The sequence below is a fragment of the Hipposideros armiger genome, unplaced genomic scaffold (assembly GCF_001890085.2).
Source record: "Hipposideros armiger isolate ML-2016 unplaced genomic scaffold, ASM189008v1 scaffold_1363, whole genome shotgun sequence".
Taxonomy (NCBI): domain Eukaryota; kingdom Metazoa; phylum Chordata; class Mammalia; order Chiroptera; family Hipposideridae; genus Hipposideros; species Hipposideros armiger.
This window is the reverse complement of record NW_017732713.1, coordinates 208,683-222,065: the sequence shown is the minus strand read 5'-3', so window position 1 is coordinate 222,065 and position 13,383 is coordinate 208,683. Positions and strand designations below refer to the sequence as shown.

The following is a 13,383-nucleotide window of genomic DNA, read 5'->3' as shown; positions in this document are numbered from 1 at the left end:
GAGAAAGGAGGAATGCTTTGTGTATTTGACAAGATTGAGCCTCGCCCACTCGCCTGCATTTCTGCCTAATCAGCACATACCACTTTCTTCCCACAGGGAACGTGAAGCATATCAATGAACTGGCAACTTAGCTTCCTGATAACTAGAAATATTTCACTAAAAAATAATAGTGGGATGAGGGAACAGGGATATACACCATCCTTTTTGTTGACGTAGACTGAGTTTACAGGATTTCTATAAGTGAGTCATTTCAAAATCTCAGAAAACTACAATGTAGCTTTTTTTTTTTTTTTTTCCTTAGCTGAGCCATCCTGCTACCTGTTGTCAGCTTTCAGCTCGGGCTGGACTCGAACTGCTGTTGCTCAGAGCTCAAACTCTTGAGCGAGCTCTTAACCAACTGAGCCACTCGGCCGGCCCTTACAATGTAGCTTTTTAAAAAATCTACTTAAATTGGTTCTGCGGTTTGTTATGACTTGCATGCACACAATGATGTAATAACTTCTGCTTCCTAAAACAAACAAACAACAAAAAACGCATTTTTTTTCTTTATTATTGCTCTTGGTCTTGCAACTAGCATAAAGGCACAGAAAATTCTGTGCACGCACGTTAGAGAGGAAATGTTTCCTGTTATCCTACTGTACAACTGACAGCTAAGATGGGAAGCTAGTTTGTATTTCCTTCATCATCTCTTTTCTTCAAATCTGTTTCTAGCACAAAGTTAGTCAGTTGGTATGACGGAAAGCCCTCATGGATAAAAAGCTTATTCTGGATTTCTTTTTAAATGTTTCTATTTGATGAGCTGTTAAAGGCGATTGCTTCCTTATCTCTTCTGCATTGCATAGCAAATTGATATCAGGTTTTGTACAAAGAAGATACTGTGGATGGGCTTGTTCACCCTCTAGTCCTCGCTTTTTGTAGCTCCCTGCTAAAGCTTGATTTAGAAACTGCCTCCCCTGGACCTCTTAGCAACTATTGTTCCAGATGTAAATTAATCTTACCCATTAGATGCACTCAAGGGAGACTGGGAAAGAGAAGGTCAGCCGGAACCCATCTCCCTGGCCTTGTTTCTGTTGGAGGCACTTGTGTCCACACTAATGGCCTGGGCAGCTGGGGCTTTCTGATCCCTAAACCACAATTATGGCAGTAGGTTCTTGAACTATGTAATTCCAGGAACCACCTCCACTCGGACTTTTCCATTCTCCTAATGATTTTTTAAGTGCCTAATTCCTGATATGAAATATCTTTCTGCTAAATATACCTAGGAAGATTTCTGTTCCTTGCGTTAAACCCTGACTCATATAATTATATATTTTTCATTCCTCCATCTGAAGAAGCAATATATACACATGGACAGCATTAACATTTAACATTTACATAATGCTTTGTAGTTTATAAAGTCCATGGACATGCATTATCTACCTCAATCCCAACCACAACTCTGAGAGGTGGCAGGACAGATGCTGCTCTCTCCATTGTACAGATGAGAAAGCTCAGTCTCAGAAGAGGTAAGTGACTTAGCAAGGCATTTATCGAGTATGAGATGTAGACAAAACTCAATCCCACATTGTAAGAGTCTTAATCATTTTCTTTGACACAAGAAGGCCTCCCAAGGGCAAATGAAGAAGAGAGAGAAAGCACAAGACAGCGAAATAGAAGGGAATGATTAAACCTTCTATTTCCTATTGAAAAATAAAAATAACATAGCATTACACTATAAAACCATTAAATCAGACTAAAGCACTGAAGGGCAAGCTAGGAAATAGGGGCTATTTTATAGAGGAGTGTGACTTTGGATCTGGTACAGCCTGTGCCTCAACTTTATAGGATCACTCCTTTGAAGACTCTTTGCTGTTAATACAGATACATGAAAGGTTCAGTCCTGTTTTTCAGCTCTGATGTTTTCCAGCTCTGACAATGAATTCTCTTTCTACACAACCATCTGGCCAAACCAAGCGTGGCTAGAAGACTTGGGGGACGGGGGGGCAAGATTCATTTCTCCATTGCTCCCTAATGGCAATTTCACCTAAGATTCATACCCCTCTCCAACTAGGGCTCCTTAGAAAGAAAGATTTCCTGTTTGCCTCCTTGCTACATAGATATAATTTAGAAAAACATTTGATTTCAATGTTCAAGAAACCGAAAAGAAAAACATTAAGTAAGCAAAGCTTGTTCTAGCAGTAACCTAAACACAGGGTGAAGGTTCTAAGAAGCAAGCTTCTGACCATGTGGTCCCCACTTCCTGACAGCAACATCAGCCCGAAGGAAACATGCCAGCACCACAGTCTCCAAGATCATTTCACAGCCACCTGCTAAAATTAGAATGTCACAATCCCCTGTCCTTGCTTCCGTCTCTGCTTGCTTCCTTCAGTCTCATATGACTCAAATTACAAGAGCTAAAAAACTGTCACTCTACAGCACCCTAATTCTTCCCCTGCATCAAAACATTATGTGATTCCTTCACAAAAAAAATGACAACTATAAAGAAAAACATTTAAAATTAAGACGAGAAGAAAGATGAAAAGAAGTAGATCTGATTAGTTAGGCACATTCAATTATACCTTTCCTATGAAATCAAAACATGTAAGAAGCTATATTGAAAGGCAACAAACTCTATACTAACCTGGGGGAAGAGGGAATAAGTTGAATTGTCAATGGTGAATGAGTATAAAAACTCCCCATCATACCACATGCTCTTCCCCATGGGGGAATTCATTTTAGTCATAGCAAAGAGATGGGCGGGGTCACAGCAGTCTTCCATTTGTTTCCTAGGAGAGAAAATAGAGAGAGAAAAGAACAGCAGGTTAAGTGAGCAGCAGACTCATTCACTTGTCATTCCCACAGAGATGTGCAACCATACCTCAGTGCCAGCTCTTAAAAGCATCCGTGTCTCCAGGGTGATGGCACTACTATTAATTCACTCTTCCAGCCATCAGGATTGATGACTGGAATTTTTTATAATAAAAAAAAAGTTTAAGAAAAATGCCTCAGCTATCAGATGCAGTTGAAATATGTCCAAAGATAAAAATGATCATTATAATTGCAGATTTACTGGTTGATTTAAATATCCAGGTCCAGAAAAGACTTTGGTGGATAACTTTGGAGACTGTTGAGCTATCTGTAGTAGAAACACATCTTTGTGGTAATTAATAAGCAGGTAGTTAAGTTCAGTGATAAGGGGCTTTACATGAGCTGTATGGAGTAGGGAATGCACACAGTGACCCCAAATTGGGGTAAGATTAAAGAATAACCCCTGGGAAACCCTTTTAAATAGAAACAAAATGAGACGCACGATGTGATTTCAGACACTGGCAGAGCAACCTGCCTTCTAACTGGTAAATCTCATGGGCCTTTTAACTTCTCATTTTGTCTGAGCTCTCAGTAGTGTTCAACACGGTTGAGCACCATGACCTTTGCGAAGGTCTCCTTACTTCCTCAGTGTCAGGGACACCAGGGTCTCCTGGGTTACCTCACCTTTCTGGGTAGGCTGCTTCTCTATTTACTCCTCAAATGGAAGCCCTGCTACTGTTCTACAGGCCAGTTTTTACATTATCCTCTAACTAAAAGTCTGTCGGAAACCAACTCCATTTATTCACTGAGCTTTCCTGAGCAGAAGAACTTATTCCCCAGTCCCACCTCTGGAAGGACCAATAAAACAAACTGCTGACACAACCACTTCTGAATGGCAACCTTACACAGACATGTTTAGCTACCCATGGTACAGAAGCTTCGAGCTGAAAGGGGACGGTAATGTGGAGTGCCTGGGTCAAAATCCCGACTCTGCCACATACTAACTCCATAACTGGGGAATGTTACTGGGTTTCAGAACTGGTTTTAGAGATTGTTTTTGAGAATTCACTGAGAATGTACAGGTGGAGAACATAGTAGAAGTTCAATACATGTTGTAGGGTAAATAAACACAATGTGATATATAGATGACGTATTACAGAATTGTACACCTGAAAACCCATGTAGCTTTACTAACAATTGTCACCCCAATAAACTTTAATTAAAAATAAATAAATAAAAATAAACCAATTAAGTGTTAGGCCACAAAAAAGTCTTAGCAAATTCAAGAAGGCCGAAATCAGTATCTTTTATGACTACAATGGCATGAAACTAAAAATCATGAGGAGAAATTAATAAACTAGAGAACAGAAAAATAATAGAAAAGATCAACTAAACGAAGATTTGGTTCTTTGAACAGACAAACAAAATTGACAAACCCCTAGCAAGGGTAAACAAGGAAAAAAGAAAAAGGACCCAAATCAACACAATATTAATCAGAAAGGAGACATGACAACAGATACCATAGAAATTCAAAGAATCACAAGAGGCTACTATCAACAACTATATGCCAACAAACTGGACAATCTAGAAGAAATAGAAAAATTCTTAGAAACATACAATTAACCAAGACTGAATCAGAAAGAAAGAGAAATCAAAATAGACTAATTACTACTAAGTAGATTAAATCAGCAATCAAAAATCTCCCAGTCAAGAAAAGCCGAGGACCAGAGGGTCTTCACTGGTGAATTTACCAAACATTTAAAGAAGAATAAACACCAATCCTCAAACACTTCCAAAAAATCGAAGAGGAAGGAACACTCCCAAATTCATATTATGAGGCCAGTATTATCCTGATGCCAAAATCAGAAAAGGACACTGCTAGAAAAGAAAGGTACAGGCCAAAATCCCTGATGAATATAGATGCAAAAACTCCCAATAACCAAATTCAACAGCACATTAAAAAAGATCAGGGCCGGCTGAGTGGCTCAGTTGGTTAAGAGCTCGCTCAAGAGTGCGAGCTCTGAGCAACAGCAGTTCGAGTCCTGGCCTGAGCTGAGCTGCCAACAGGTGGTAGGCCGGCTTAGCTAAAAAAAAAAAAAAAGATCGTACACCATGGTCAAGTGGGATTTATCCCTGGGATGCAAGGATGGTTCAATCAAGGATGCAAATAAATCAACATAATACATCATGTTAATAAAATGAAAGAAAAGAATCATATAGCCATCTCAATAGACACAGATAAAGCATTTGACAAAATTCACATCCATTCAAGATAAAGAACTCAACAAATCAGGCCTAGAAGGAACATGTCTTAACAGAATAAAGGCCATATGTGACAAGCCCACAGCTAACATCATACACAATGCTGACAGTTTGAAAGCTTTTCCTCTAAGATCAGGAACAGGACAAGGGTGCCCACTTTGACCATGCTTATTCAACGTAGTACTAGAAGTCCTACCTAGAGCAATCAAGCAAGAAAAAGAAATAAAAGGTAACAGAATTAAAAGGTAAAAAGTAAAACTGTCTCTACTTGCAGGTGATATGATTACATACATTTATACACTTATATATTTATATGCATAAAAACGCAACCAAAAAACTGTTAGGCCTGGTCAGTGAATTCAGTAAAGTTGCAGGATACAAAATTAACATACAAAAATCAGTAGCATTTCTATACACTAACAATGAATTTAATGAAAAAAAACTCAATCCCATTTACTATAGCATCAACAACAATAAAATACTTAGAAATACATTAAACTACACATTATTGAAAGAAATCAAAGAAGACACAAATAAATGGAAAAGTATCTCATGTTTATGGATCAAAATAATTAATATTGTTAAAAAGGCAATACTACCAAAAGTCATCTACAGAGTTGTGAAAGTTGACATAAGTGGGGCTATTTTAAAATTGAGCCAGAGCAGCCATTTCAGAGGAACTGTCTTGTATGTGCTGTTTTCTGAACCTTTGAACTGGGCCAAACCACCAACATTCCAAGAAGTCAGAAAGAACAAGAATACCTTGTCTGAAAGGACTGATAAAAGTAAACTTTGCCTAGTGACTGTTTTGCCTGACCAATTGATGAAGTACCAATATAGTCTTTGCTTGTCAGCACCAATAAACTTTCCTTGTAAATAGCTTACATCATCTTCTTTGTTTATTTCAATAAAAAACCCTAATTCCTTCTACTGCAGTCAGGACACCATTTGGGTTTTCATTAAATCCATGTACCTGAATTGTAATCTTTGATCCAAATAAACACTTTTGAACTGGTTTTTGTTTTTTTGTTTGTTGGTTTGTTTGTTTGTTTTTAGGTTGACAGATTCTATGCAACCCCTATCAATATTCCAATGGCATTTCTTACAAAAGTAAAAAAAAAAAACACTCCTAAATTTATATGAAACCACACACACACATACACACACACACATATACAAATAGCCAAAAACATCCTGAGAAAAAACAAAGCAGGAAACATCACACTTCCTGATTTCAAGCTATACTATAAAGTTACAGTCATCCAAACAGTATGGTACTGCAATAAAAAAATACAAATAGACCAATGGAATAGAATCGAGAGCCCAGAAATAAATCTAAGCATATACAGTCAACTAATATTTGACAAGAGAACTATGAATCTCAATGGAGAAAAGACAGTCTTTTTTAATAAATTGTGCTGGGAAAATTGAATATTCATATGTAAAAGAATGAAACTGAATCCATATCTTATACTACTCACAAAAATTAACTCACAATAGATTAAAGGCTTAAATGTAAGATTTGTAACTATGAAACTCCTGGAAAAAAACAAGAATAAAACTCCTTGACAAAGGTCTTGGTAATGATTTTTTGGATATTACACTGAAAGCACATGAAACAAACAAAAATAAACAAGTGAAACTACATCAAACTAAAAACTTCTGCACAACAAAAGAAACCATCAACAAAGTGAAAAGACAACCTGTAGAATGGGAAAAAAAATATTTGCAAACCATATATCTGATGGGGGTTAATATCCAAATTATATAAAGAACTTATACAACTCAATAGCAAAAAAACAAATAACCCAATTAAAAAATGGGCAAGGGGCTGAATAGATATTTCTCCAAAGAAGAGATACAAAAGGCCAACAGATACATAAAAAGATACTGAACTCACTAGTCATTAGGGAAATGCAAAATAAAACCACAATGAGATATCACTGCAAGACTATTAAAATGGCTTTCATCAAAAAGACAAGAGATAACAAATACTGGCAATGGGTTTGGAGAAAAGGGAAGCCTTATGCACTGTTGGAAGGATTGTAAATTGATATAGCTACTATAGAAAACACTATGGAGGTTCCTGAAATAATTAAAAATAGAACTACCATATGATACAGCAATTTCTCTCCTGGGCATATATCTAAAGGAGATGAAAATACTAACTTGAAAAGATACCTGGAGAAAAAAAAAAGAAAAGAAAAAAGATATCTGCATTCACATGTTCATAGCAGCATTATTTACAATAGCCAAGACAGAAAAATACCTGTGTCATTCAATGGATAAAGAAGTTGTGAGATAGATGACAGATGATAGATAGATAGATACACAATGAAATATTAATCAGACATAAAAAACAAGCAAACAAAACAAAATGAGGACATCTTATTATTTACAACATGGATGGGCCCTGAAGGCATTATGCTGAGTAAATTAAGTCAGACAGAGAAAGACAAATACTGTATGGTCTCACTTATATGTGGAATTAAAAAACAAACAAACAAGCAAAAAACTCATAGTAAAAGAGATCAAACTTATGGTTACCATAGGAGGGAGGAAAAGAGGGGAAATTGGAAGAAAGTGGTCAAAAGATACAAATTTCCAGTTATAAGATAAATAAATACTAGGGATGTAATATACAACATGATAACTATAGCTAATACTGCTGTATCATATATAGGAAAGTTAAGAGTAAATCCTATGAGTTCTGATCACAAGGCAACATTTTTTTTTCCGTTTTTCTTTCTTTTCTTCTTAGTGTATCTATAGAAGAAGATGGATGTTAGCTGAACCTAGTGTGGTAACAATGTCACAATATATGTAAATCAAACCATCATGCTGTAGACCTTAAACTTATACAGTGATATATCTTATTTCTCAATAAAACTGAAAAAAGAAAAAAATCCCCTGGGTCTCCAGTGCCTACTGTGGACTCTGACATCCGGAACCCTCAATGACCGAGCCCCTCCTCTCCACCATAAGTCTCATTTAAGTAGCTTAACCAAAGCCTCATGGTGGCATAGCTCAGGTTTAAACCCTGATCTAACTCCGAGGACTATGATATTAACCAAAGCACTCAATGGTCCTATTACTCTATGCCATTTTGAGTTTTGCCTGTTTCCCTGTCTATCTCCCTCATAGGCTGCCTTTGATGGCTGGGATTGTCTGGTTCATCACCTAGAATATGGTTTACACAAAGATGTTCCTATTAAGGGTGGTCTAGGTAATTTGGACAAACTATCCCACCCAAAACCATTAGAAAAGCTGAACAAAAACAAAATCAGTTTGAGAGCATCTGAGAACTAACAAGGAGTGAAAAAAATATAAGGCCAAGATCCAGGAAAAGAAAGACGCTCAGAAAGGACAGTCCCACATTTGGGACCACTCTGTTCTGAAGGGCATATGATGGTTCTAGAAAAGGCAGCTGAAAGGCTGAAAAGTTAAGCCCAATTTCCAACAGACTTGTGGCACTGGGAGGATGAAAACTGGAATTCAAAGGCTGCCAAGGAGATGTTGTCCCGATCAAATATCTTAGCCTTTGGGTTGGTACAAATAACTTACGAGTAAAAGTATACCAGATACACCAGCCAACAAAGGAACTTAAGCCCCACTTTGAATGTTCTTAATCTCTCACTGAATTGAGATTATTCAATTATGCCCCTAGATGCCTGAAAGAAGATAACATCATCCTAGTCCTCAACTGTCTTCTCAACATGCAGATACAATGTCTGGCACATAATTAAAACTACCCAGACATAAGGAGGAAAGAAGAAAATATGATTCCAAACCAAGAAGGACAATCAGTAATAGGCACAAAAGAGGAGTAAAGATAATGAAGTTTTCAGACAAAGACTCTAAAATAATTATGCTTACAATATTTGAGAAAATAAAAGATTGAGAGTTTTGGCAGACAACTGGAATCTGAAAAAAACAAGGAAACGTAAAGAAGCCATTCTGTAACTATTTGTGGAAAAGAAAGAAGGAAAGGCCAAGTTGATGAACCTTACCGAGTGATGGTCACCTAGTAGACTGTGGCCCATGTTTCTGGCCAAGAAAAAATTGGGGGCAATGTAGCATCCTGATTAAGAGCATGGATCCTGGAGCCAGATCGCCTGGGTTTGAAACCTGGCTCTCTCATTTACTCGTGTGTACCCTGGCGCAAGCTCCTTAACCTCTCTCAAGTCCCCATCCTTGGAGAGTATGTTTTTAGTGGTCTGAAACTAAACTACAGTTTAGAGGAGTGCAGGGAATTCACTTTTAGAGGCTTGGGTAAGAGGACAGGGAGGAGACAGGTGTACCCACTTGGGAAATAGTCGGGCAGTCATCTGGGAGAACCACGGTTCTGAAAATGAGGTCTGGAACAGAAGCACCAGTTGACACATAAACCCCCCCATACTCCACTGATTTTTACACTTGTGCCCAAGTGGCGGATACTCCGAATTACAAATAACATTGATTTACAAGTGAGCTGTTTTTCCAATGCACAAGTTTACATGGCAGGGTGAGATGCAGTGAAATTTCTTTACATAATCATGATCAGCAGTGCTCCTCAATAGCACTAGGAGGCCAGACATGATGTATTCAATCTAAGAACTCCATTCAGAAAGATCTTTTCTTTTCTTGTTCTAATGACACGTGGGTCTGCGATTATTTCTGTGAAAGATGAGAAGTTAGTAGAAGGCAAAACAAAATAAAATGAGACAAAATTTATAGAAACTGTATTATGAGTTTTTCTAATTACACAGACTTTTCTAAACGAGGGAACTAAACCAACAAACATTAAGATGAGAAGGGGAGTGGTAAACGTTAGAAGGTGAAGTCCAGGAGTCAAGCTCCTTGAATTCACCTCAGCTCCACTGCCTACTAAGATAGATGCAGGACTGGGGCATTTGTCCTAAGAATTTTTTCCACATCATACTTGTCTCTTTCATGATGTATGGTACACACTTTTGGTATTTCTATAACTGTTCCAGTATTTGAACAGATTCAAAATTATTTTCTGTGAAAAATTTTGGCTTTGTGTTATGACCCATTTCCACAGGACGGAATTCTGTGTAACATAAGCCAGGGATTCTCAATTTTCTTAACAGAATATTTACTGTGCCACCTGCTTGTCTAAAACATATGGGTCTCTCTTTACTCAGCACAGAATATCAGCATTTCAGGTTGTCAACAACCTTTAATTGACTGTAAGCTAGTTCCCATTAAATGCGTGGTTAAAGGAACGGGTATTTGAGAGAAACAAAGGGATGTGTTAGCTGATTTTCTCCTATATATTCTTCTTTATATTCTTTCTCTATATCAAGTCAATTCACAAGCAAGTCAGATGTTTGCATTAAATAAAATAGCTATTTTTAAATGTCCACCCGATAAGCTTTCATAGATGTGAACAGAGCTATTCTTCAGATCAAATATGTCAACTCAGCTTACCACCAACATATTATGAAAACAATCAGACAGACATTTCATCTCATTCATCCATCATCCCTCACCTTGTTGCTATGCTTCCTACATTTGTACTTAAATTTGAATTGGTTTGTGAATATTATTGATCCCAATCATGATAGAAAAGTGCAGCAGTATTAAGCAAGTAAACAGCAACAGTTAAGGATAAGAGTAGGCTTGGAAATGGAAATAAAAGTAGAAATGATTTGTCAAAACTGAAAACATTTAGAAATTAAAGGATATTACAAGTGTAGAGAGAATGAGTCATTTGACAAAGTGAATAAAGAAACAATTAGCAAAAAAGAAGGAAAAATGATAGATACGAAGAGCAATTTTTTAGTTTGTCAATAAAGGATAAGAGGCTGCAAACTAGAGACCAGACAAACCTACTATGATGTATTCAGTGTTTAGAGCTCAACAAGGCTGCATACAACTGGGAGGAGTACAAAAAAAGAGTTTATTGCTAAAGAGAAATCATAACTGTCGAATACCTACTCACCCAATGATAATTCAGGGTAATGGTAGGGCGTTATGAAAAAGTTTAAAGGAAATGGTGCAAGAACTGCTGATGAAATGTGTAGCAAGCCATGGATGCTTCCTGATGTTAAGGTCACTGAATCTGTCCATGAGAGGGAACAGGGGCAAATGTTTATAAAGTATCTGCTAAGGAGGAATGTCTCATAATATCTGAGATCAAGGAAACTGGTAGCTATCTCAAAATCCTTCAACACAGCAATTTTTCAAAATGATGAAATAGAAAATGCTGTACCTCCCACCTCACATGACATTAAAATTACAACTAAATTATAAAACAATCAGCCTTGAGAACCATCTGAAGACTAACTGAACAGAACCCCTATAACTAAGGATATAAAAAGAGGCCATGCCGAGACTGGTAGGAGGGGTAGGGATGTGAAATGGGCTGACCCCAAACCCATAGGTAGTGCTTGAGTATCAGGAGGGACACCTTGGTGGTGGAGGCACCCCCTGAAGAGTGAAGGGTCCCAGCCCCACACCCAGCTTAGGGGCTCTGTGCCGGGAAGAGGAGTCTTCACAACATCTGGTTGTTAAAATCAGTGAGGATTTTGCCCAGCCCAGTGACACAGAAGGCTGCTGGAAACCCAGACATCCTATTAAAGGGCCTATACACAGATTCACTTGCAAGCATTCACTCTGGGCTCTCACAGAGGGGTGGCAACTTGAAAGGCATCAGAGACGTTCAGGGAAAGACTGAATTGTATGGCTTCAGGATGAGAGCTAGAGGGACCATTATCCTGTGCGGAGCCTGCCTCACGTGTCGCCTACAGGTGGGCGCCATCTTTCCTGTGTTGAGACTTCCACCACATGGCCAAATTTGAGACCACATTGGCCTAGTGAATTCCACATGTGCCCCACTCTGGTGACTCACTGGGACCCAGCCCTGCTCTGCCATGCTGTGGGGCATCGCCAGGGGTACTCTCAGTTCCTGGGCATCCAGCCTGCCTCACAAGCTGCAGGAGGCTTTTAAAGCAGTGGATGTCGTGCAGCCCCCAGAAAACTTTTGGAAGCGGACAGTCAGCCCCAGCTTGTGCTGCAGCCTTTCTTGGGCAGTTCTTGGGGATCTGCAGGCCTGAGATGAGTGGCAGCTGGCCATGGTATTCTCTGGAAGTTTTAAAGAGTGGCCACAGATGCAGCACTGGTGCAAGAACTGGATCTGCATTAGCCTTATGAACACCACCCACCCCAACCTGGTGATTCCCTGGGACCCTGCCCTGCCCAACTTAGGCAGCATCACAGGGGACACTGTCAGCACCAGGACAAGCAGCCCTGCCAGCATACCTAAGAAGGCTCTTTCAGAGGCTGAGTCTGATGAGCACCTAGCAGGTAGCAACAGGCCTAGTAGTACCCTGGGCCTTTAACTAAGCTGTCCCAGGTCCTATAAAAAAGGTGGCAGCCAGCCTCGATTCACAGCAAGGCCACCCCGACATGGCTCCACTAATTTGAAAAGATATGTGCACCCCTATGTTCACTATGGCTCTATTTATGATAGCCAAGACATGGAAGCAGTCGAAATGCCCATCAATAGACAACTGGATAAAGAAGAAGTGGTACATATATACAATGGAATGTCACTCAGTTATAAAAAAGAATGAAATCTTACCATTTGTAACAACATGGTTGGACCTAGACAGTATTATGCTAAGTGAAATAAGTCAGACTAAGAAAGACAAATACCATATTATCTCACTTATATATGGAATATAAAGAACAAAATAAGCAAATAAACATAACAGAAACAGACTCATAGATACAGAGAACACACTGATGGTTACTAATGGGAGAGGGCTTGTGGGGCTAGGTAAGAAAGGTGAAGGGATTAAGAAGTACAAATTGGTAGTCACAAAATAGTCTCTTGGATATAAAGTACAGTCTAGTGAATACAGTCAATAGTACTCTAAAAACTATGAATAGTGTCTGGTGGGTACTAGGCTTATCAGGGTCACTTCATAACTTATATAAATGTCTAATTTTTATGCTGTACACCAGAAACTAATAAAATAATATTGAATGTTAACTAGTTGAAAAACAATAGTCACAAGGATTTAAAGTACAGCATAGGGAATACTCGCATAGTTAATAATATTGTAATAACTATGTACAGTGTCAGATGGGTAATAGACTTATTGAGGTTATCACATTGTGAGGTATATAAAAATCTAATCATTATGTTGTTTTATATACTTGAGAATATAATATTGTGTGTCAACGGTAATTGAAAAGTAAATTTTTAACAATTAAAAAAAAATCTTCAGGGCTGGCCGAGTGGTGCGTTGGTTAAGAGCTGGTTTGGGATGCCAGCTCTGAGCAGCAGGGCCCCGGTTCAGATCCCACATGAGGGCCAGTGAC

General features: G+C 38.5%; 1 protein-coding gene across 1 annotated transcript in view; it reads right to left on the bottom strand.

The window, feature by feature from the left end:
- Positions 1-2,620: 2,620 nt before the first annotated feature.
- The window catches only part of LOC109377322 (alpha-N-acetylneuraminide alpha-2,8-sialyltransferase-like), a gene marked incomplete at its 3' end in the record, with an annotated part of 43,273 nt that continues 32,510 nt past the window's right edge, over positions 2,621-13,383 (bottom strand). Inside the window, exon 2 of the mRNA XM_019633630.1 lies at positions 2,621-2,765. Within this exon, the coding sequence (XP_019489175.1) occupies positions 2,621-2,765 (145 nt within the window). The remainder of the gene's footprint in view (positions 2,766-13,383) is intronic.